Below are 21,459 nucleotides of genomic sequence, written 5' to 3'. Positions count from 1 at the left end.
TACTGCATATTGGACTCATGTTTCATGCCTTCTAAAAATTAGATTTCCATTAACTATATAAGTTTTATTTATTTATTATTATTATAAATTTTCTAATAGAACACCTCTTCTAGAGTAATTTCTAGCATTGAGGAGTAAGGATATCTTTCTTATTTTTAATATGTTTTAATTTTGTTTCAAATTATTTTTGAGAAAATTATTTCCTTGAAAATTAATATCTTTGAAATTTCATATTTACAAAGTAAGATCAAATTATATTTTGTGAGGACTTATGATCATGATTATACGGAGATCAATATATTTATACAATTAGACGGAGATAGATAAATTGGTTTATGAGAGAAATGCAACTCTCATAAGCACATATGTAAAGAAATCTGGACTTCGTTAAATCCAAAAATAGTATTTCAAATATATTTTTTTCTCTATTTCACGTACTCTTCTATTACCTTCAATAAGAAATTAATATTGTCTTATAGAAATTTATCTTTCTTATTGTTATTTCTATAGGTATAGAGAGTATAGACCACATCTAGCGCTTTCATAATTTGTTGCAATGATTACATATATAGTGAAGGCATCTACGTACATACAAAATTCAAAAAATTGTAGAAGGAGAAAACAAGCTGAGTGAAAAAAAAAAAAAAAAAAAAAAAAAGGAGGAAAGAGAAAAAGTTGAGAACACAACTTCTCTTTTATTCATTAATACTAGAAAGCTTCATTTTCATACAAAAGCTATTGCCACAGTACGTAGAAGGCTTACCCTAAGTCCCTTACTCATCTTTACATTATTTGATATATATTACATAACATACACTCTCCTCCACTGACTTGATTTCCGTTACTACTTAGAAGATAGCTGCAAAGTCCAAAATTGATGTCAATAGTTGGTCTCTCCCTTGTCTTCGTTCATCACTTTGCTTATCTATAGGCATAAAGTAAGACTCAGTCGGGTTTGTTCTGAACAATTGGTCTATCTCATCTGCAGGCATATTGAAGGCAAGCTCCTTTGCCTCTCTCTCCAACTGGTTAATTATGTTGTCTTGCCCTACATTTATTAAAAAATATCATTGCACAATGTTACATTTTCAACATATCTTGTATTAGCAAATGTTGCTTTCAAAAGTTGAGACTTACCTGCAAGGAAGTTCCTTTGGTTGTTCTCGGCATTGACACCAAACCCAATTAAGCGCAAGTCCTCATTTTGAGAGGCAATGACAGCAACTGGATGACCTGCCGGGATAATAAAAGTATCTCCACGCGATAATCGAGCAGTGACGCGGTCGTATTGTCCACCACTCTCTTCTTCCTCTTGCTCTCTTCTGTTCTCGTATTCTTGGCCTTGCGTTGAAAGATGTGGGCAAGCCATTTCAAAGCTCCCAGTTCCATCTGCCACATACACAATAACTGTGGCCCTTGAGTTGTAGTGGGGCACAATCATAGCTCCCTGCATAATAATTTAGTAGAACAACATCAACTATAGGAAAGCAATACTAATTTTTAAGAAAATTAATGCCCATATAGTTTAATTGCAATAGAGATGTGTAGTACTCGTTTGATTTCAGCATAATCGACCAAGACATCCATGTCTTTCAGTTGCCTATGCTCCTCAGGGGAAGCCTCAAAAAACCGTCCAAACTGGTTTGAGTATAAAGGCCTTTGTCTTTGCAAACTCATCGGACCCCCAGAGGAGCGACCTCTCCTGCTGCTAGACATGGCATGTTGACTTAATGCCATGATCTTCTCTTGTGAGGCTTTGACTATATGGCCATCATTGTCCTTCTGTTGTCTAAAGAAGTTTTGCAACTGATCTCTGTTGGTCTGTTAATAATACAGTGATACCCCTATTTAGTTAGTATTTAGATGAATTATTTGCTAGTAGATTAACTAAAATTTTCACTTAAAAAAATGAATAAGAAAAAGCTTACATACATTTAGAGAAGCCTCGAGAATTAATTTCATTGCTGAATGCCCTTAAATATGATTCAGAATTTTGAGCACCAGCAACATAGTATCCCTATTAAAAAACAAACTCAAAATTTATACATATGCATAACAAAATATAATAAAAGAGAAAAGTACAAAGGATAAGAAGGCTATGCTAATTAGTATATGTAGTCACCCTAAATTGGCCAGGATTGTTGACTGGCTGGATGAGCTTCACAATTTCTAGCCTTTCGTTGTTGTCTCGGTTAATTATATAAACAGTAGTCCCTGCAGGTAACCTAAACGCATCTGTACACTCAAGGTTGAAGGATTCTATTCTGTTTTTCTGCACAACCTTGATAATTGCCTTTCCTAAAAGAAATAAATAAATAAAAATTAACCATGTTCAACAAATTTTCACACTATATATTGTTCAAAAAAAAAAAAAAAATAGAGATCTTAAAGCTTTCTTTCATAAAAACATGATAGAGAGATATTAATTACCATTTACGACAACAAGAACAGCTTCTGCATCGATGTGGTGTGGGAGAACAAAGGTGTTAGGATTTGCTTCGAAAACGGTAAAGCGATAATTCTCAATGCCACGAAGAAGGTCAGATTTTTCTGTGAACCTCTCAAGAGATCTAGTGTGACCATGTTCGGATTTGAAATGTGACTGCAATCTTTGTGAGTGAAAGTAGTAAGGATTATTCCTTTGTGAATGCATCTCCTCGCTGCCTCTGCTTTCTCTGTGCGGGTTTTCCTCTTGTCCCATTCCTCTGCCTTGTTGTTGTTGTTGCTCTACGCAGCGTTGCAGACACTCTAGCGGCACTCTTTGATCACCTTCTTCTTTGCAAGGCTGCAGGCATTGCTGGAACTCCACCTGCCTTTGCCTTTCAGGGTCACGACGACGAGGGTTCTCAGTGCTGTCCTCATCAACATCACGACCTCCTTCCCTCTGACCCATCTGGCACTTCAACAAACATTGAACGTATTGGTCCAGGTCAACATAATGCATTTGACACTTATCCACACATGACTCCTGCTCATACCTCGAGTTCTCAGACTTATGACTCAGAGTAAAAGGCACTGAGGCTAGAAAAAGAAATGAAAGGAACAAAAACAAAGGAACCTTAGCCTTGAATATCATGGTTTTCTTTTCTTTTTTGCCTGGATGGTGTGAAAGATATAACACAAAAGGGTCAAGTACTTATAGTCCCAAGAGCTAGCTTAAACATTGCATGGACATTGTCTAATTGGTATGTTAACATGCAAGGTGACTAGTGTCCTATCTCCTATGTGACAAATTGACGTGGTGCAAAAACCAAAATGTCAATAACATGATCATTATGGGAATAGCAATGAGGAGCTAGCTGTACATGAGGTCCAACTCAGGTGTCTACGTGTTTGTGTGCATGGAAGTTCTAATAAAGGACAAGGCTTTGGGTTGAGGGACGCGGCGACAGTCATCCATGAAGTGAAGTAAAATATGGACAACACACGTAGTGGCACAGAAAACTTTGCTATAGTTTAGTCTGACTCTAGTTTCCCTTTCCTACTTTTCCTTACTGAGCTAATAAAGATTTAAAACTTACATCTCTCTCTCTCTCTCTCTCTCTGATATCATTATAGAGCTAGAGTGATAGTGTAGAGATAGTGTAATATTATGCAGACTTGGAGCAGGGACGGAGCCATGTACATAATGAGACTCCTCAAATTTTTTTTAAATATTAAATAGTAGGTATAGTATATATTTAAGATTTTAGACAATAAACCTAAAAAAAATTATATTTACCCTCTCAAAAAAATTATATTTGCTCCTTGACTTCGAATCTTAATTCCGTCCTTGACTTGGAGCATTATCTCCCAATTTCCAGGTTCTTCCTACGAGAATTGGACGTACTTTACCCCACGACAAGTACGGTCATAAAGTTGAAACGGCCAAAAAAAAAAAAATTTCACAGGTTCTAGTCTTGATATTTTTGTTCTGCTGTCAATTGAGAGTCTAAGACATGCTAGCAGCCGCTACGTGTCCACAGCTTTTGGGTTTATAATTTTCATATACCAATGAGCAATAAAATCTCTCTTTATCCATAAAAATAATAATAATAATAATAATAGAAGCTTATCTTATTATTTTACGAAAAAAAAATCTTATTATCTCAATTTTCCCTTTCTATTTACTTGTATATATATATAGGGTTCTAAAAAAGTGTTAATCAAAATAGATGCTATACACTCTACTGTCTCTACAGCTCATATACTCAGAAACAACAAACTAGCGTGTTAACCAAATAACATTACCAACAAACTGCCTTGTTACTCAATGAGACTGAAGATGTCACACTTCCCAAATATAGCTCGTGTACTCAGGAAAAACAAACAACCCAACATTACCAATGACAATATACCAAAAGAGAAATTTTATTATCAAAATAAACAAAATTTACAGTGAGATATAAACACCAAAACAAAGATCAATCTCAGCTGTCTAAACTACTCATCACCTCTCTCTTTAGACCTGAACTCTCTACTAGCGAAAAGCCCCATCGTGCATGCATGGCACAAGTTGCAACCAATTACTGATAGATTATCATTTCCAAAATCACTATAAATGTTTCCCTCATTCTTTAACCTTTTAGAAGGGGAGGATGGGTAACGAAAAGCATCAATCTGTACCCAATTTTGTTGGAATCACAATTTGACTCTCTACAATCAATTTAAAAATAGGTCTGCATGATATGTTATCAAAGACCATAAAAGATTTAAGTGTGTCTTTCTCATTACCAATTAGTTTTGAGATGGAATGACATAGCTTACGGTCTGCTAAATGGTATTAGAGTCATTGTCATGGGTTTGAGTCACGGAAGTGTCATTGTGAGGGAGGGATTATTGAGTCACAATTTGACTCCTTACAACCACTCTAAAAACAAGTCCATGTGGTGTGATGTTGAAGTCCATAAAAAATTTAAGTATATCTTCCTCATCACTAATTGGTTTTGAGATGGAATAACACAACTCACAATTCAACAAATTTCATACTTCACATTAGAGTTTGTTGGACAACCCATAGACCATTCTGGATGGCACCAATCACTATTCAGAATAGTACCAACAGACATGTAACGATTCTTGAACAGCACCAGTTACTATTCATGAACAGTTCCAGCACTCAGCCGCCACAAGTGGAGAAAAGACAGAACACTATTCATGAACAGTACCAGAACTACTTTCTAGAATCACTGTTTGCTTTCAGTGGAAAAGATTTTCTCCCTCAGTAAAAGAAATTCACCTTCTGGAATTTTAGCAAATCTTCAGAGGATCCCAAGCTTCTTCCAGTACTCTATATAAGGATGCCAAAGCTCCATTTTGAAGACAGGTCCAATTTTAGGATTTCTCACAGGCTAATCTTTAGCAAACCCTTGTAATACCTTCTCCTTACAACCCAATACTTGTAATAAGATGGCAACCCTCAGTTTAGTTTACAATTGTAATGCCCTAGTCGGCTTTTACTTTTGTAATCACATGACCCCGGTCAGCCTCACAGCTTGCTTGTAACTTACCCCCTTTTCAATTCTTAGGTTTCGATATACATCATGGTGTAATCAAACCCATAGATAGAGCTATCCAGTTTGCAGATAAGTTTCTAGATCAAATCCTAGACAAAACCTAGCTTCAGAGATTTCTAGGATCTCTCAATTATATTTCAGATTTCTATCAAAATCTCAGGCAGTAATGCAAACCCCTTTTTGATAGACTTCAAACCAACCCATCTCCTTGGACTCCAGCCCATACCACAGTCGTCAAAGAAATCAAAAAATATGCCAAGACACACCCTTGTTTAGGAATTCCCTCAATATATTCCTTCAAGATTGTCCAGACTGATGCCTCTAACATAGGTTATGGTGGCATTCTCCTCCAGCGTGTCAGTCTTAATTCTCCAGAATAGATAGTTTGTTTTCATTTAGGAATTTAGATAGCCCATAGACCATTCTGGATAGCACCAGTCACTATTTAGAATAGTACCAGCAAATATGTAACTATTCATGAACAGCACCACTCACTATTTATGAACAGTTCCAGCACTAATCCGCCACAAGCGAACAAAAGACAGATCACTATTCATGAACAGTACCAATCACTATTCTGGAAAGTAGCGCTGGAACTGTTCATGAATAGTGTTCTGTCTTTTGTCTGCTTGTGGTAGTTGAGTGCTAGAACTGTTCATGAATAGTGACTGGTATTGTTCATGAATAGTTACATGTTTACTATTCTGAATAGTTACATGTTTACTGTTCTGAATAGTAACTGGTGCTATCCAGAATGGTCTATGGGCTGTCCAAATTGTAGCCTTCGTAAGGGTCTTGAGAGTCCTGGAAGGGATCAAATGGACAATGGTTAATTGATCACTACAAATAACTTGAGCTTTTTCAACATATTTTTATCTACATTTACTAAAAAATGTTGATAGAAGCATTAATTTTCTACAGTTGTATGCAACTATGGAGCTAAAGAAAGGAAATTGGTATACTTATTTCAAAAGTTGTGATATCTGTTGAGATAAATTTTAATTGACAAAATTTTATCCACGGGTGGATAAATGTTGATATTGCTAATTATGTTTTTTTTTCCACGGTTTGTAAATGTAGAAAATCAGGAACGCGCTTCCCTCTATGAAATTATGTTTTTACTCTGATTCTCCCTTCTTCTTTTTTCAGTAGCGTTGTTCTCCCCCTCTCTCTCTGTAACGCCCTCATCTCTCTCTTAGGAAAACCTAAGTACGTAGATCGATTTCTTTTGGTTTCGTCTGCTTGAACTGGAAAATTTCAATTTCAAGGCTTCGGTAAGTGATTTTCTATATCTGTTTTAGTTTTGTAATTCTATTTCTGGTTAGATCTCTAAATTCCATGCGATTTTTCTTGCTTTCTCATCTATTTGATTGATTATTGGATCTCGGCGCTATTGATTTTTTTTTTTTTTTTCAATTTTAGAATCCCTGTATTTGGAGGATTTTGAAAATTAGGGTTTACACATAATCGATCCATGGGTATGGTGATGAGGTAATTAGACATGTTGAGACTAAGATAAACTTGGTGAAATCACTACTTTCACGTTTTTTTTTTTTAATACTGGTAATATAGTAGGCAAAAGTACGCCATTGTTTTTAGCAGATTTGAGTCTTCTGAGTAGAACAATGATTAGAATTATGGCAAAGAGGAGGATAATAAAGATGATGGATTTGATGAGTATAAGAATGGAAGTGGAGGGGAAAATGCCATGGTGGTAGCTGTGGCTATGGCTTTGGGAATGTAAGTGATGGTGCTTTTGCGTGTGGTTGTTTGCAGTACTAAGACCAGGTGGGCTTGCTGGTGCAATAGGTTTGTTGACTTCCATGAGCACAAAGAGCAATGCAAGATAGAAAATGGCAAAGCCTGAGAGAGAGAGAGAGAGAGAGAGAGAGAGAGAGATGAGTTTTTCTAAAAGGTGGGTTTCAACTTTGTATTAGATAGATTCATAGAAAATCGTGCCAATAAAATTGCTGCTCGACCCACAGGGAATAGAAAGGCAGTACAATTTTTGGTTGCCTAGTGCCATTAAATAAAAAGAAATGAAAGAAATGGAGAGGAGGAAATAGATGGGACAAAGAAAAGTGGAATGACTAACAAACTTGATAATTCTATCCTTGACAATCTTTTGTCTTTGTTATTATGCTATGATGTGTTCAATTTTTGTTTGTCATTGCCATTTTATTTTATAGGCTTGATAAGATGCTTGATACTCCTTGTTTCTTCTAATAGTGTACTGCATTTCTTGGAGGGTGGATCTTTATTGCCAAAGGCACTTGCAAAAAGGGTCTCAACTTTGTGCGGATCTTAATTTGATTTTTATTTTATTTTATATTTTATCTATTTGGCTGTCAAGAGTCAGTATTAATATAGCTCCCAATTTACAGTGCCCATGGGATTTGGTTAAGTTAATAAACACAAAGAAGTTGACTTATGAAAATTCAGCCAAATCAAGTGCTAGTAGTACCTTAAAAGAAGGGTCTTGAGAAGAGTAGTCTGAATAGGTTTCAATTACAGAGGGGTTAGGCAAAGGACTAAAACTTATTGCCATTTTGAAATTCTGTTAGTCGCCTAAAACTTACTGCTAGTGGAAACGTCTAATAGCTAAAACTTATTTTTTAAAGTGCAATAATCATATGCGTAGTGCATTAAATATTTCATTGTGAAGAGTATAGTTGTATTTAAGATTAGCCACTACATGGCTTTCTATAATTTTCAAATTGTAGAAGCCATCACATTTATCCACAACCATTGCAGAGGTCACCAAGTTATGGATTTCTATAAAATCTAGGCTCCAGATGTTCACTTCCCACATAAAATCCTTTTCGCCAAACTTAATATATGGAATGGTTTTCTAATGTAAAATAAAGGGCTTTGGAGTAAGAAGTCTCCTTTTCTTCATGTCCATGATATGTCTTAAGAAATTTCATAGCTCAATAGGCTCACGAGAACTTTAGGAGTATCATAACTGATATCAGGTTGTGTCAGAAGAGATAAGCTCATATATTATGTGGCTTCATTAAATTCGAATTATTTCCTGTTGTATCCCAAAGCATGTGCTCTAATTTAAAGTATGCTAGACTAGAATTGGTTTGGAATATCTGGATTTTGACAGTTAGTTTCTTATGTTTTATTTGTTTTGTAGATCAATGAGGAGGCTCCTGAAAACAATCCAGCACACACTACTATCTATGTCGGCAACCTTTCCCATGAGGTAATAAGAAATGCATTGAATTTTGGTAATTTCTTTATTCTTGCACATAGCACATTAATGCAAGACAGACTTGTTGTCTTTGTACACTGTTTTATGACTAATTTGTAATTGCTCCAAATATTGTAGGGACATTTTTTTTTTTTTACTTAAAGAAAATCCCAAATATACATGCATGCTTGTTTACACGCACATGAAATTTGAGATAGGCAAATGGTACTCTAGGAAATAGTTTTGAAATTTAAGAAATTTCTATATTATTTTATTAAGATTAGGTTAAGTACTATGGTTAAAAGGGAATACAATGGGGTGGGGCCAATTTCTCCTCTCCCGTTCCTGTGCCACCCATATGAGACCCCTTCCAATATTGTTCTGTACTTGTGTTTGGACAAACTTTCTTCCCCATCGCTAATTCACTTAAAATTTGACAGCTCCATCCCCATTTACCCCCAACCCATTCAGAAACTACAGAGAATGATAGAAACTCACTCTCACTTGTATGTCAGATGTTCTGCTCAATTCTATATGATCTAGGGTTTAAGTTCTACCACTTGTTCGTATTGGCAACAAATAAGATTTGAATGTTAGAAAAATTAAATTGTTTGTTAAGACTAATAATCTTACTGAGGTTAACAAATAATAACTTTTTGGTGTATTTATTTCAATTAACACACTTATAGTTACTACCTACTTTGTAGGCGTGGACTAATGGAAGGCTAAAGAGTGTTGTACATAGAGCAGTAGTGGTAAACAAAGAGAAGCAAAGGCTCTTCAGAAAGCCAGGTGATGTTATAGCAGCTACAGAAAATTATATTGAAGAACATGGAACAAAGAGAAGCAAATGCTCTTTAGAAAGGCAGGTGATGTTCTAGCCACAACAGAAAATTATTTTGAAGAACATGGAACAGAAGCATTTGAAATGCTTATAGCCACTAGCAAGGTATGATCAGCAACCATGGTGTATTGTTCTTTTTGGTCATGTTTTATTTTAAATGTATAATTATTTTTTGGTAACTTACATTTTAAATAATTTATTAACTATGCTTGATTTTTTGTATGAATTTTGGTTCTAAATGTTTGTAAGCTAGGACAAATATTGAATATTGTTAAAAGGAAATAATTAAAGGAACTGATTCCGGTAAAATAAAAAGAAAGAGGAGAGACATGTTAGAGCACTAGCAATGGTGGTGCTAAAAAGCTATTTTTAGCATCACTACATATAAAAAAGAGTGTTGCAATAGTGGAGCTAGAGGTAAAATTTTTACCTTCATTGCTATAGTGCACAGCCATATATGGCTATGCACTGTAGCTAAAAGCTAAATAAATAAATAAAAAAAATCATTTTTTAGTTATTTTAAGGGTAAATTGCGAATTACACCCCTAAAGTTTGGGGATGATTGGATTTTATACTCTGAAATTTCATAATTTGGATTTTACCCCCTGAAGTTTGGAATGTTTGGATTTTATACTCTGATGTTTCGAAACTTAGATTTTACCCTCTAAAGTTTAGGGTTGTTTGAAATTTACATTCTCAAATTTTGAAACTTTAGGGTGTAAAATCCAAACATCACAAAACTTTAGGGAGTAAAATCCAAACACTCCTAAAATATAGGGGGTAAAATCTAAGTTCTGAAACGTCAGGGTGTAAAATCCAAACACCCCAAACTTCAGGAGGTAAAATCTAAATTCTGAAATTTCAGGGTGTAAAATCCAATCACCTTCAAACTTTAGGGGTGTAATTTGCAAGTTGTCCTTATTTTAATGAATGGTTCCAATTCCTAATAAGTTAGGCAAAAAATGAAGTACTTTCAAAAAGATGCATGCCAGTAACTCGTCTAGTGAAGAGTAGAAATTTCAAGTCTGAAAATTACTGATTTTAGACAAAAACAAGGGTTTCATAGAGCTACTGAGGCAACTAACTATTTGTGACTCTGTATCTGTCAAAGACTTTGAAGATCGATTTTGGGAGCTTAATGCCCTTGGAGATGACCACATTATTTCTATGATAGAAGATGAATCTTCTGGATGTTGGGAAATTTAGACCCCGGTTGATAGAATTAACAAGTTTTAAATCCAAGTTGTTAATTAGATTTATTATTAATAAAATTTGTTAAAACAAACAAATATCAATATCATGTCAAAATCATGCAGCAAAAAAAATAAATAAGACAAGATATGATAACCCAGAAAAACTAATAAAATAAACTAGTTTCACGGTAAAAAACTTGGGGGAAAACTTTTCTGAAAAGTAATCCACTATAGTAAAGAGAAGTTTTAGATCTAGTACAAAACCTTTGTCCCTAGACTCTACAATCTCGTAGATGAACTCACAGCAAAAACCTTCTACTGCTTCAGAACCTTTTAACTCTTCAATATATGAATGTCACTCTTTTGATGCATGAATCCCAGCACGTGACTAACTCCTTTGCACGAATCCCAATACGTGACTCACTCACCAACTAGAAGAAGAAGAATATTGGCTGCAAAGTTCTTCACTTCATCAATAATGAAGATCAAGAAGTACTTGATTACAAAACCCTAAAACGCAAAGACGCAGTAACTTCTTTCAGGGAGAATAAGGCTTCGATCACCTTTTGCATATGTTCTCCTTGTATTCTCTTATGTGACAGCCTCTAAAATAAGCCTTATATAGGTCTAGGGTTGTGAGAAAAGAAACCCTACACAAATACATAAACATGGGTCGAAAATCAGATCTGAAAAACTAAATTTCGTAAAACTCGACAAATAAGGTGTCGAGCCAGGTGTCGAAGATTAAAACATCAGACACAAGAGATGAGGCTCAATCGATTCACCAGGTGTCAAGAAGCTATCGAGGGGACAAGAACTTTCTCGATCGACCGACCAGCTATCGAGAAGGTGTTGAGATTACGATAAGAAACACCTTAAGAGGCTCGATAGATAGCCTAGCTGTCGAGAGGTGTCGAGCAGCTATCGAGCTTTAAAAACTCAGCACTTCTTCACTTGTTTCTTGGACAGACTTGATGACTTCAACACTTGACCTTGAAACAAGGTTTCTTGAAGTATTGAACATATCCTAGATCTACCTAAATACAAGTAAAATGCGTTTTGTCAAAGGATTAGTCAATTACACAAAATATGTCCTTAACATAGGAAAATTATTGCAACTGGGAGCATTTTCATTGAGAAAAAGTTTTTGAGGAATTGTGGCAAAGTTGGGCACATTGAAGATGTTGTGATTGACTCCAATGCTCGAGGGTTGAAATTACGCAAGAAAATTATCGCGTTCCTCACAGAGCATGCTCATTTGATGGAAGGTGATTCTTGACTGCAGTTTGGAGAATAAAACATTCTATGAGAAATGTGGCTTTAAATAGAAAGAAATTCAAATGGTTAAGTACTTTATTTGATTTTATTTTTGTTTCACTTACAAACCATTTTTGGCAACGGTTGCTTTCTAATTGTATTTGGAGAGAATTTTTTCAATTGGAACGAGGCAAACTCTCTTCGTGCATGGTGTCTAATTCAGATTACTTATTTTACTGCAGTTGATTTTGTTGGGTCAAGAAGTAAATCCGTTACAAGATATAGTTTTTCCATAGTTATTAGTATCAAAATGCTTGATTATAATGTGAATTTGACTATTTGAGTACATTGATATACCCTTAACATATTCTTAATATTTGGAGTAGCAAGTTGTAACCACCAAATTGTACGGCTGCTGTTATCTCTAGTTGCAAAGTGAACACGATGATAAATGTTGAAGGTTATTTTGCTTTGCTTCTCTTGCCTTTTATGCACTGAAGACATAATTTGAAAACTGAAACCATTAATTTTTCCTTAGAATCAGATGTACATTAATCAAAAAACGATTTGCTGCTAACATGGTAAACGTGGCCTTCTTAGCCTTGCTAGCTGTGACAAACATGAATCTTTCATTAAACTTGACCTTATTTTTAAGATTTCGTGGATTACCACATGGACTGCCTATTTTTGCAGAAGCAAAACCCATCAACAACAAAGTGTTAAAGACTTGAATGCCAAAAATCATTGCAGCAATTGCCGTAGCTGGTACTGACCTATAAGCTTATTCAATATGACCTACAATTATGTCTCAAAAGTTTCTTCTCAGTGGCGGTGGTGGAAGAGTTGGTGGCGGTGGTAGTGGGGGCGGTAGCGGTTGCGGTGGTTGTGATTATTGTTTATTGTAGTGGATATATTATTTTACTGTAGTAGATATATTATTTTATTACAGTAAATATATTATTTTATTGTAATATTTATATTATTTTATTGTGTTAAAAGCTAAAATAGATCCATTGCTGCTGGATGTTTTGTAAAGTGAGTAGGTAAAATAGATAAAGTAACTTTTTATGGTGCCAAATAGCTAAATTTTTAGCTCCGCTGCTCTGCACGCTCTTAGGTTGGGGTTCTAGAGTGAACATAGTAAACATTACCATAAGAGATTTAAGCACTAATGTTCTAGTCTATGGGCTAATTGTTGGGTTGTACTTTCTTTGGGCTAGTAATTTAGGTGATGGGCTTGTTAAAATAAATGGTCCATAGTTTAGTTAATAGGTCCACAGATTTGGCTTACTCATATGTTAAATCTCATGCTCTTGCTTCATAATCTATACTACTATTTAAGGGGCTGCATCTGTTTGGACCAGTTTTTTTTTTTGTTCCAAAATACCCCTAGCACCTCTAAGTTTAAGTAGAGACAAAACTTAAGAATAGACAGGTAAAAATACATGTCTAACTTGTACTAAAACGTTACCTACAAAATAGGAACACTCCCTATTCAAGGTATTTGAAATGCTCCAACACCTAATCTCACGATTTCAAAAAAAAAAAAAAAAAAAAAAATTTGCTTTTTTATATTTTTTAACCTTTAATAAGTCTATACTTTTTATTAAAGAAAAAACCTGCTCCCCTTATCTGAATATGTAAAAAAAATAATAATAATAAAAACCTGTTCCCAGTTAGAAATGTAATTAATTTTTTAAAACATCATACAGTTTGCTTTATTCTACAGATGTATCATTTCATTGTGGCAAAAAAGAAGGAACCCACTTCACCACTCTCACTCTCCCTGTATGATCACTTTCTCAAAACACAAAAGTGCAAGCAATCAGTTCCTATTCAAAACAAATTAAGAACAAAATGCCAACTTCCTTAGTTAAATTCTTCTTCTACATTCTCTACTCCCTTTCCTTCACAGGTACACTATTTTCTCTCACAACATGGCAATCTTTAAAACCCTTCAACTATGTATAGTATAGTTGAAAAACTTACATCGTTGCCTGTTGTTAATTTGTTTTGCAAATGGGACATATATGGCTTAGACTTCTTGCCACTGTAGGCCATTTAACCCCAATAGATGGTGGCTTTCATCTCAATAGTGGTGAAGAAGTAGTGTTTGAAGTTCCGGAAAGATGGTCTGAAAGAGTATGGGGCAGACAAGGTTGTTGCTTTGATGAAGATATTGGCGAAGGTTCATGCCAAACTGGTGACTATGCTGGCCTTTTGCATTGCCAACGCATTGGTGCAGTCCCTCCGGCCACAGTTGATGAAATGACATTTGGAACCTCTAAATCAAACTTACATTACTATGATGTGAGTTTGGTTGATGGGTTCAACTTGCCCGTGTCAATGGTTTCCCATAGGTGGTTAGTATTATGCGTGCAGGTTATAGGTGGTGAGTATTAGGAATGTAGGTGAAATAAGTTTTCATCACTGGATTTTATTTATTTATTTATTTTACAATTGAAAAATATAGTAACTCTAAATTATAATGCATGTAAATTATTAACTTTTTCTTTTTCTCTGGCACTATGTCTTTTATTTTTGCTAAATGGCACTACTTCTTTTTCAGCATTAGGATCTAGAGGAAACCTATAGAATATCAAACATGTGATTATTATGTGAATATGCAAATACATTCAACTATCTCTAAGAACCAAGATTATCACAAAAACTTAAACACATACGATGTCGAGATAAAACAAACACAACAATCCTAAAAACAATTATTAGCAATCCACTAAGCAACCAAGTCAGCCTACAAATAAAACTAAACCAAAATTAATGTAAATATGTAGTTTCGATAACTCTGCAAGTAGCAATTTTGTTATATTTTAGTCTATCACATACTGATAGATAAAGTGGTGAATTTGGAGGTAGTTATCCAAATTCCAAATTGTTTGGTTAAACGCCTAATAATTTTAAGGGAAATGGTAAGGATTAAGGAGTACATAGATTAAAGAGTTGGAGATAGAACAGAATTTTTAGTTAGTTTAGAATTTAGTAAATGTAATATTAGTACAAATTAATTAAACCGATTCCCCCTCTTTTGATTCTTAAAAAAAAAAATAAAAAAAGATTCCTCCTCTTCCATCCCTAACATCTGTTTTATTTTATTTTATTTTATTTATTTATATCTATTCAAGAATCCCCTTTACACCCTTACATTTTAATTTTATTAATACTAACCTCTGAACATGCGCTCACACACGTGCTCAGAAACTCTTCTATTTTTTGGGTAAATGTTAATTTAGAGCATCCATTATAATTTCTAATTATTACATTTTTCAATCACAAAAAAAAAAAAAAAAAAAAAAAACTAGGGTTGTGATGAGTATTGTGTGGCGAAATAATCTTTCATCACACCCCTAGGTTTTGTTGTGATTAGAAAATGTAATAATCATTAACCGAGCTAGTGGTACTCTTCATCCATTGGTTCATGCCTTATAAGGCATGAAGAGGAAAGCTTTCCTTCCAATGTGAGACAAGGGAATTCAATGCCAAAGGCAAGGTTAGGCAAAGCCAAAAATACCAAAGCCCTTGGCAAAGAATTCTTAAGCTCCTACAATAAAAGGATCCTTTTATTGTAGGAGCTTAAGAATTCTTTGCCAAGGGCTTTGGTATTTTTGGCTTTGCCTAACCTTGCCTTTGGCATTGAATTCCCTTGTCCCACATTGGAAGGAAAGCTTTCCTCTTCATGCCTTATAAGGCATGAACCAATGGATGAAGAGTACCACAATCATAAATTATAATGGATGCTTTAAATTAACCTTTACCCAAAAAATAGAAGAGTCTTTGAGCACTTACGTGAGCGCGTGTTCAGAGGCTAATAAGTAATTAAAGTTTCTTTGAAGTAAAGGTCTTATTCACATGGTGTATTGTTCTTTTTCTAAAGTAAAGGTCTTTTGTTTTCTCTAAAGTGGTTTTGTATACAAAATCTAAGTTGTTTTTGTATGCAATTTACTTATTATAGGTAACTGGAGGTGGTGAGGAGCAGTTGGAAAATGTGAATGTGGGGCAAACTTAAGTTGTTTTTGTTCATACTGCACATTTGCTTTGGCCAAAACAAATGCATATTGTGTAAATTTGAGGCAATATGTCCAAGATATTTTTTATTTTGTAAATTATATTATATTAGTAAAATTTTGAAATTGCTCATTATTAATGTTTATATTTTGAATGTGGATATTAAATTTTGATCAATGTGCAAGATCACATCCAAATTTTTTTTTTGAATGGAAAATACTTATTTCAACAGTTACAAACCGTTGAAACTTATGTCAAGATACCCTTTATCAACAGTTGAGTGCAAGTTGATAAAGGTGTAAAACTCTTTCCAACAGTTTCATAGGCTGTAGAAAAATATTCTTGACATGGTTTTTAATAATGATTTTCTACGGTTACTCCAACTGTCGAAAATACTTTTTTCAATAGTTTTTAGTACTTTTTTCAACGGTTTTAACCGTTGAAAATATCCAAATATCTTGTAGTGTGTGTATATCTATATATGTGTGTGTGTGTACTAAAAAAAAAAAAAAAAAAAACACCTTATCGAGAACCTTCATCTCGTTGTGTTATCTCATAAAAGAACCTAAACCCTTAAACCCGTTTCTCCCCACCACCAATCCAAAACTAGCCAATCTATTTCACTTTTGAAATGTCAATCATGAAACTTGAAGTGGGCATGTCCTGTCTCAATTTCAAATTAATTTCGACTTTTGAAAACTAGGTGTTTGAATTTAATTTTTCCTATTTAGTAAAATTTCTTTATAACTAGTGTTCTAATTTTGTGGTTAAATCTGTTTTCAACCAAATGATCAAATGGCAAAAATAAATTATTGGTTGAGAGGAGCACTTCAGTACAATCATGTGGTGCCCTAGTAGATTCTAATAATTTCTCATGTCTTTGGTAATGTACTAAGGTAAATATTCTTTATGCAACAAACCTTTTTATTTTTATTTTTAAAGATGTGCTTAATTTGTCTTTTTGTTCCTACCACGCATGTTGTAATTGTTGTTTTTATTTCGCAATTGTTATATACATTACTAAGTATTCAAATATTGGAGAGCAATGATCCTTTTGCTCACATAATAGTAATTTTACTAATTAAATTAATTGTGGAATCCATTCTTTTTCCTATGAGAGGAATCAGAATTGCTCACCAAGTATACCACAAATTTTTACTACATATTGATATTAGTGTTATTACAAATTAAGTTGTTAAATTTTAAACACAATATAAGAAATGAGTAATGCAAGGATATTGCAAATTTTATTGCATAACTTTCACAATCAGATGTGGCAATAAATGTGATCGGTGGATTTCAAAACATAATAAATTAATGTTTTAATAACTTTTAGTGATTAGTGACATCAATTTTGTAAAATTTCTGTTCTTCATAGAAATAATAAATGAATGTTTTAATAACTTTTAGTGATTAGTGACATCAATTTTGTAAAATTTCTGTTCTTCATAGAAATAATAAATGAATGTTTTAATAACTTTTAGTGATTAGTGACATCAATTTTGTAAAATTTTTGTTCTACATAGAACTTATAAATGGATTTCAAAACATAATAAATGAATGTGTTTATAACTTTTAGTGATTAGCGACACATCAATGTTGTAAAGTTTCCGTTTTATATAGAACCTATAAATTGATGTGTCACCAATCACCAATATATATATATATATATATATATCTCACTTTTAGTCCCTACATTTTGAACTTTTTCCATTTTGGTCCTTACATTTTATTTTTTCCACTTTTAGTCCCTAAAACGAATTAGCGCGTCTCATTTTAGTCCTTTCCGGCATCTAACTAGCAGAAAAGGCTGACGTGGCAGCTGGAGCGAATAAAAAAATAATATAAAATGCCAGTCAACATTTAATTTTTTTAAAAATAATTTATAAATTTTAACTAAATAAAAAAATTAAAAACAAGAACACAAAGAACACAAAAAAAAACCCAGAACCAAACACAAACTCAAATTTAAAAACACAAAAAAGAAGAAGAAGAAGGAATTCAAAATCCCAAAATGGCAGAACACAGGAGCATAGACCCAAAAAAATCATTAACCCAGAACAGCTTCCAGCTCATCCACCTCCGACGACGACGAAGAGTACGACGTCGGATCATGTTCCTCGCTGAACAGCTTCTTTAGCGGAATCCGAAGACACCGTACATCCTCATCTTCTTCTTCTTCTTCTCTGTTCTTCAAATCCTGGCCGTCAGCCATTTGTTGACTTTTGGTGGGGTTCTGATCAGACAGAAGGTCGCGATTGAACACCGGGAAAACCGGACCGATCTGACCGTCCAACACGACCACGTGGTCCTCGTCTTTACGAACGGACACGAACTCGAACTCCTCATTTTCCTCGAACGCTTCCTCACCATCGTGATCACGATGATCAAACTCGCGAGTCACTTTAGCAGCTACGTCCACGAGTTTATCAGAAGAGTAGCTATTGAAGCTTGGACACACCGAAAGTTCCCAACTTTCTTCTTGCATTTGAACCCTCTTTCACACCCTTCCTCTTCTTCTTATTAAGCTTTTTTTCTGGGTTAATAAATAGGGGGATTAGTATTTTGTTTCTGTGTGAATAGTTGTGATGGTTGGTTCTGGGTTTGTGTTTGAGTTGGGTTTGGAATAGAGAGAGAGAGAGAGAGAGAGAGAGAGAGAGAGAGAGAGACGAAGGTTTGAGAATGTATGATTTTTTTGGGTCTATGCTCCTGTGTTCTGCCATTTTGGGATTTTGAATTCCTTCTTCTGCTTCTTTTTTGTGTTTTTAAATTTGAGTTTGTGTTTGGTTCTGGGTTTTTTTTTTGTGTTCTTTGTGTTCTTGTTTTTAATTCTGTTTTTAATTTTTTTATTTAGTTAAAATTTATAAATTATTTTAAAAAAAATTAAATGTTGACTGGCATTTTATATTATTTTTTTATTCGCTCCGGCTGCCACGTCAGCCTTTTCTGCTAGTTAGATGCCGGAAAGGACTAAAATGAGACGCGCTAATTGGTTTTAGGGACTAAAAGTGGAAAAAATAAAATGTAATGACCAAAATGGAAAAGGTTCAAAATGTAGGGACTAAAAGTGAGATTGTCCCTATATATATATATATATATATATATATTACAAATATTTAATTATTAAGTGGATAAAGCCCGCCAATCAAATTCATCGCCACATCAATTTTCAAGTTTTATGTAGAAAAATTGTAGTTTCTATTGGAATGATTATATAGTGAAGCCATATGTATATATACAAACTTGAGAACATTGAAAAGAAGAACAAGGCAAGTAAAAAAAAAGGAGACTTTTGAGAAGACAACTTCTCTTTTATTCATTCATAGTAAAAAGCTAGAGATCTTCATTTTCATACAAAAGATAACGCCACAATACATACATGGCATACCCTTATCTCTCTCTCTTTACATTATTCGATATTACATAACATAACATAACGTACCTGATTTCCGGTACTACTTAGAAGACACCTCCAAAGTTCAAAATTGATGCCAATAAGTGGCCTCTCCATTGTCCCCGTTGGCGCTCTTGTTTTCGTTCTTCTCATTCTCTTTGTTGTTCGCACCACCTTTGGCATTGTTATTGTTCATGCTGGCCTTATTCTTGCCTTTGACAATGTTGTTGGCATTATTGATATTGCTCTTGTGGGTCACGAGAATAATCCACAGTGTTTCTATGGTGGCAGCATTCTCTTTCTTCTTCTTGCTCTTGTTCTCTCATTTGTTGCTCGCACCTTCTTCGGCATTGTTGTTGTTCATGTTAACCTTGTTTTTGCCTCTGGAAACATTGTTGGCATTGTTGATATTGCTCTTGTGGGTCACGAGAATAATCCACATTGTTTCTACAGTGGCGGCATTCTCTTTCTTCTTCTTGCTCTTGTTCTCTCATTTATTGCTCACACCTCCTTTGGCATTGTTGTTGTTCACGCTAGCCTTGTTCCTGCCTCTGGCAACAATGTTAGCATTGTTGATATTGCTCTTGTGTGTCACGAGAATAGTCCACAGTGTTTCTACGGTGACGGCATTCTCTTTCTTCTTCTTGCTCTTGTTCTCTCATTTGTTGCTCACACCTCCTTTGGCATTGTTGTTGTTCACGCTGGCCTTGTTCTTGCCTCTAGCAACGTTGTTGGCATTGTTGATATTGCTCTTGTGGGTCACGAGAATAATCCACATTATTTCTACGGTGGCGGCATTCTCTTTCTTCTTCTTGCTCTCATTCTCTCATTTGTTGCTCGCACCTCCTTTGGCATTGCTGTTTTTCACGCTGGCCTTGTTACTGCCTCTGGTAACATTGTCAGCATTGTTGATATTGCTCTTATGTGTCACGAGAATAGTCCACAGTGTTTCTACGGTGGCAATGTTCTCTTTCTTCTTCTTGCTCTTGTTCTCTCATTTGTTGCTTGCACCTCCTTTGGCATTATTGTTTTTCATGCTAGCCTTGTTCTTGCCTCTGGCAACATTGTTGGCATTGTTGATATTGCTCTTGTGGGTCACGAGAATAGTCCATAGTGTTTCTACGGTGGTGGCGTTCTCTTTCTTCTTCTTGCTCTTGTTCTCTCATTTGTTGCTCGCACCTCTTTTGGCATTGTTGTTCATGCTGGCCTTGTTCCTACCTTTGGTAACATTGTAGGCATTGTTGATATTGCTCTTGTGGGTCACGAGAATAGTCCACAATGTTTCTACGTGGCGGCGTTCTCTTTCTTCTTCTTGCTCTTGTTCTCTCATTTGTTGCTCGCACCTCCTTCGGCATTGTTGTTGTTCACGCTGGTCTTGTTCCTACCTCTAGCAATGTTGTTGGCATTGTTGATATTACTCTTGTGGGTCACGAGAATAGTCCATAGTGTTTGTACAGTGGCGGCATTCTCTTTCTTCTTCTTGCTCTTGTTCCCTCATTTGTTGTTCGCACCTCCTTTGACATTGTTGTTGTTCATGCTGACCTTGTTCTTACCTCTGACAACGTTGTCGGCATTGTTGATATTGCTCTTGTGGGTCACGAGAATAATCCACAGTGTTTCTACGGTGGAAAATGTGGGGCAAACTTAAGTTGTTTTTGTTCATACTACACATTTTTGGAAATTTACCTTTTTAAATTTCCAAAAGTAATTTAGATTATACTTCTTCGAAGAAATTTTTTTTTTTTTTTGAAAATTTTAATAGATAAAAATATAATAAATGATATAAAAAATTTTGTAATTTTTATGTTTATTTCTTTTTATTGTTTTGTTAGTCAGTAATTTGATATTGCATTGTAAATTGTAAATTTGTTCTTGAATATATAATTAGTAAAGATACAGATATTATAAACTTGTTAAAAAAATGGTAGTAATTGAAAGATTCTTTCTAAATGGACTGTTTAATTGAATTATTTGGTTTTCTTTTTCTTTTTATTGATTTTAAATTGTAAATTTGTTCTTGAATATATATATTTAGTAAGATACAGATATTATGA

General features: G+C 34.5%; 1 protein-coding gene, 1 long non-coding RNA gene and 1 pseudogene across 4 annotated transcripts; 2 read left to right on the top strand and 1 right to left on the bottom strand.

The window, feature by feature from the left end:
• Window positions 1–848: 848 nt before the first annotated feature.
• Window positions 849–21,077, bottom strand: LOC115994624 (vicilin-like antimicrobial peptides 2-3). The gene is given in 10 exon segments (XM_031118833.1): window positions 849–1,048; window positions 1,138–1,447; window positions 1,552–1,821; window positions 1,933–1,956; window positions 1,958–2,017; window positions 2,123–2,298; window positions 2,431–2,746; window positions 2,810–2,833; window positions 19,612–20,188; window positions 20,683–21,077. Coding segments are annotated over 10 exon segments (2,352 nt in total).
• On the top strand, window positions 6,508–16,020 carry LOC115994274. Of its 3 annotated transcripts, none has more exons than XR_004093169.1 (4): window positions 6,508–6,769; window positions 8,638–8,706; window positions 9,402–9,643; window positions 15,959–16,020. It is a non-coding gene; the product is annotated as an uncharacterized LOC115994274 (long non-coding RNA). The 3 variants fall into 3 exon arrangements; XR_004093168.1 differs by lacking the exon at window positions 15,959–16,020 and adding an exon at window positions 12,644–12,864; XR_004093167.1 differs by lacking the exon at window positions 15,959–16,020 and adding an exon at window positions 12,682–12,863.
• On the top strand, window positions 10,520–12,631 carry LOC115994273 (annotated as a pseudogene).
• Window positions 21,078–21,459: the final 382 nt, after the last annotated feature.

Source organism: Quercus lobata, chromosome 6 (genome assembly GCF_001633185.2).
Source record: "Quercus lobata isolate SW786 chromosome 6, ValleyOak3.0 Primary Assembly, whole genome shotgun sequence".
In the NCBI taxonomy this organism is placed as follows: domain Eukaryota; kingdom Viridiplantae; phylum Streptophyta; class Magnoliopsida; order Fagales; family Fagaceae; genus Quercus; species Quercus lobata.
The sequence above is the reverse complement of the archived record's forward strand: the minus strand, read 5'-3'. Positions and strand labels throughout refer to the sequence as shown.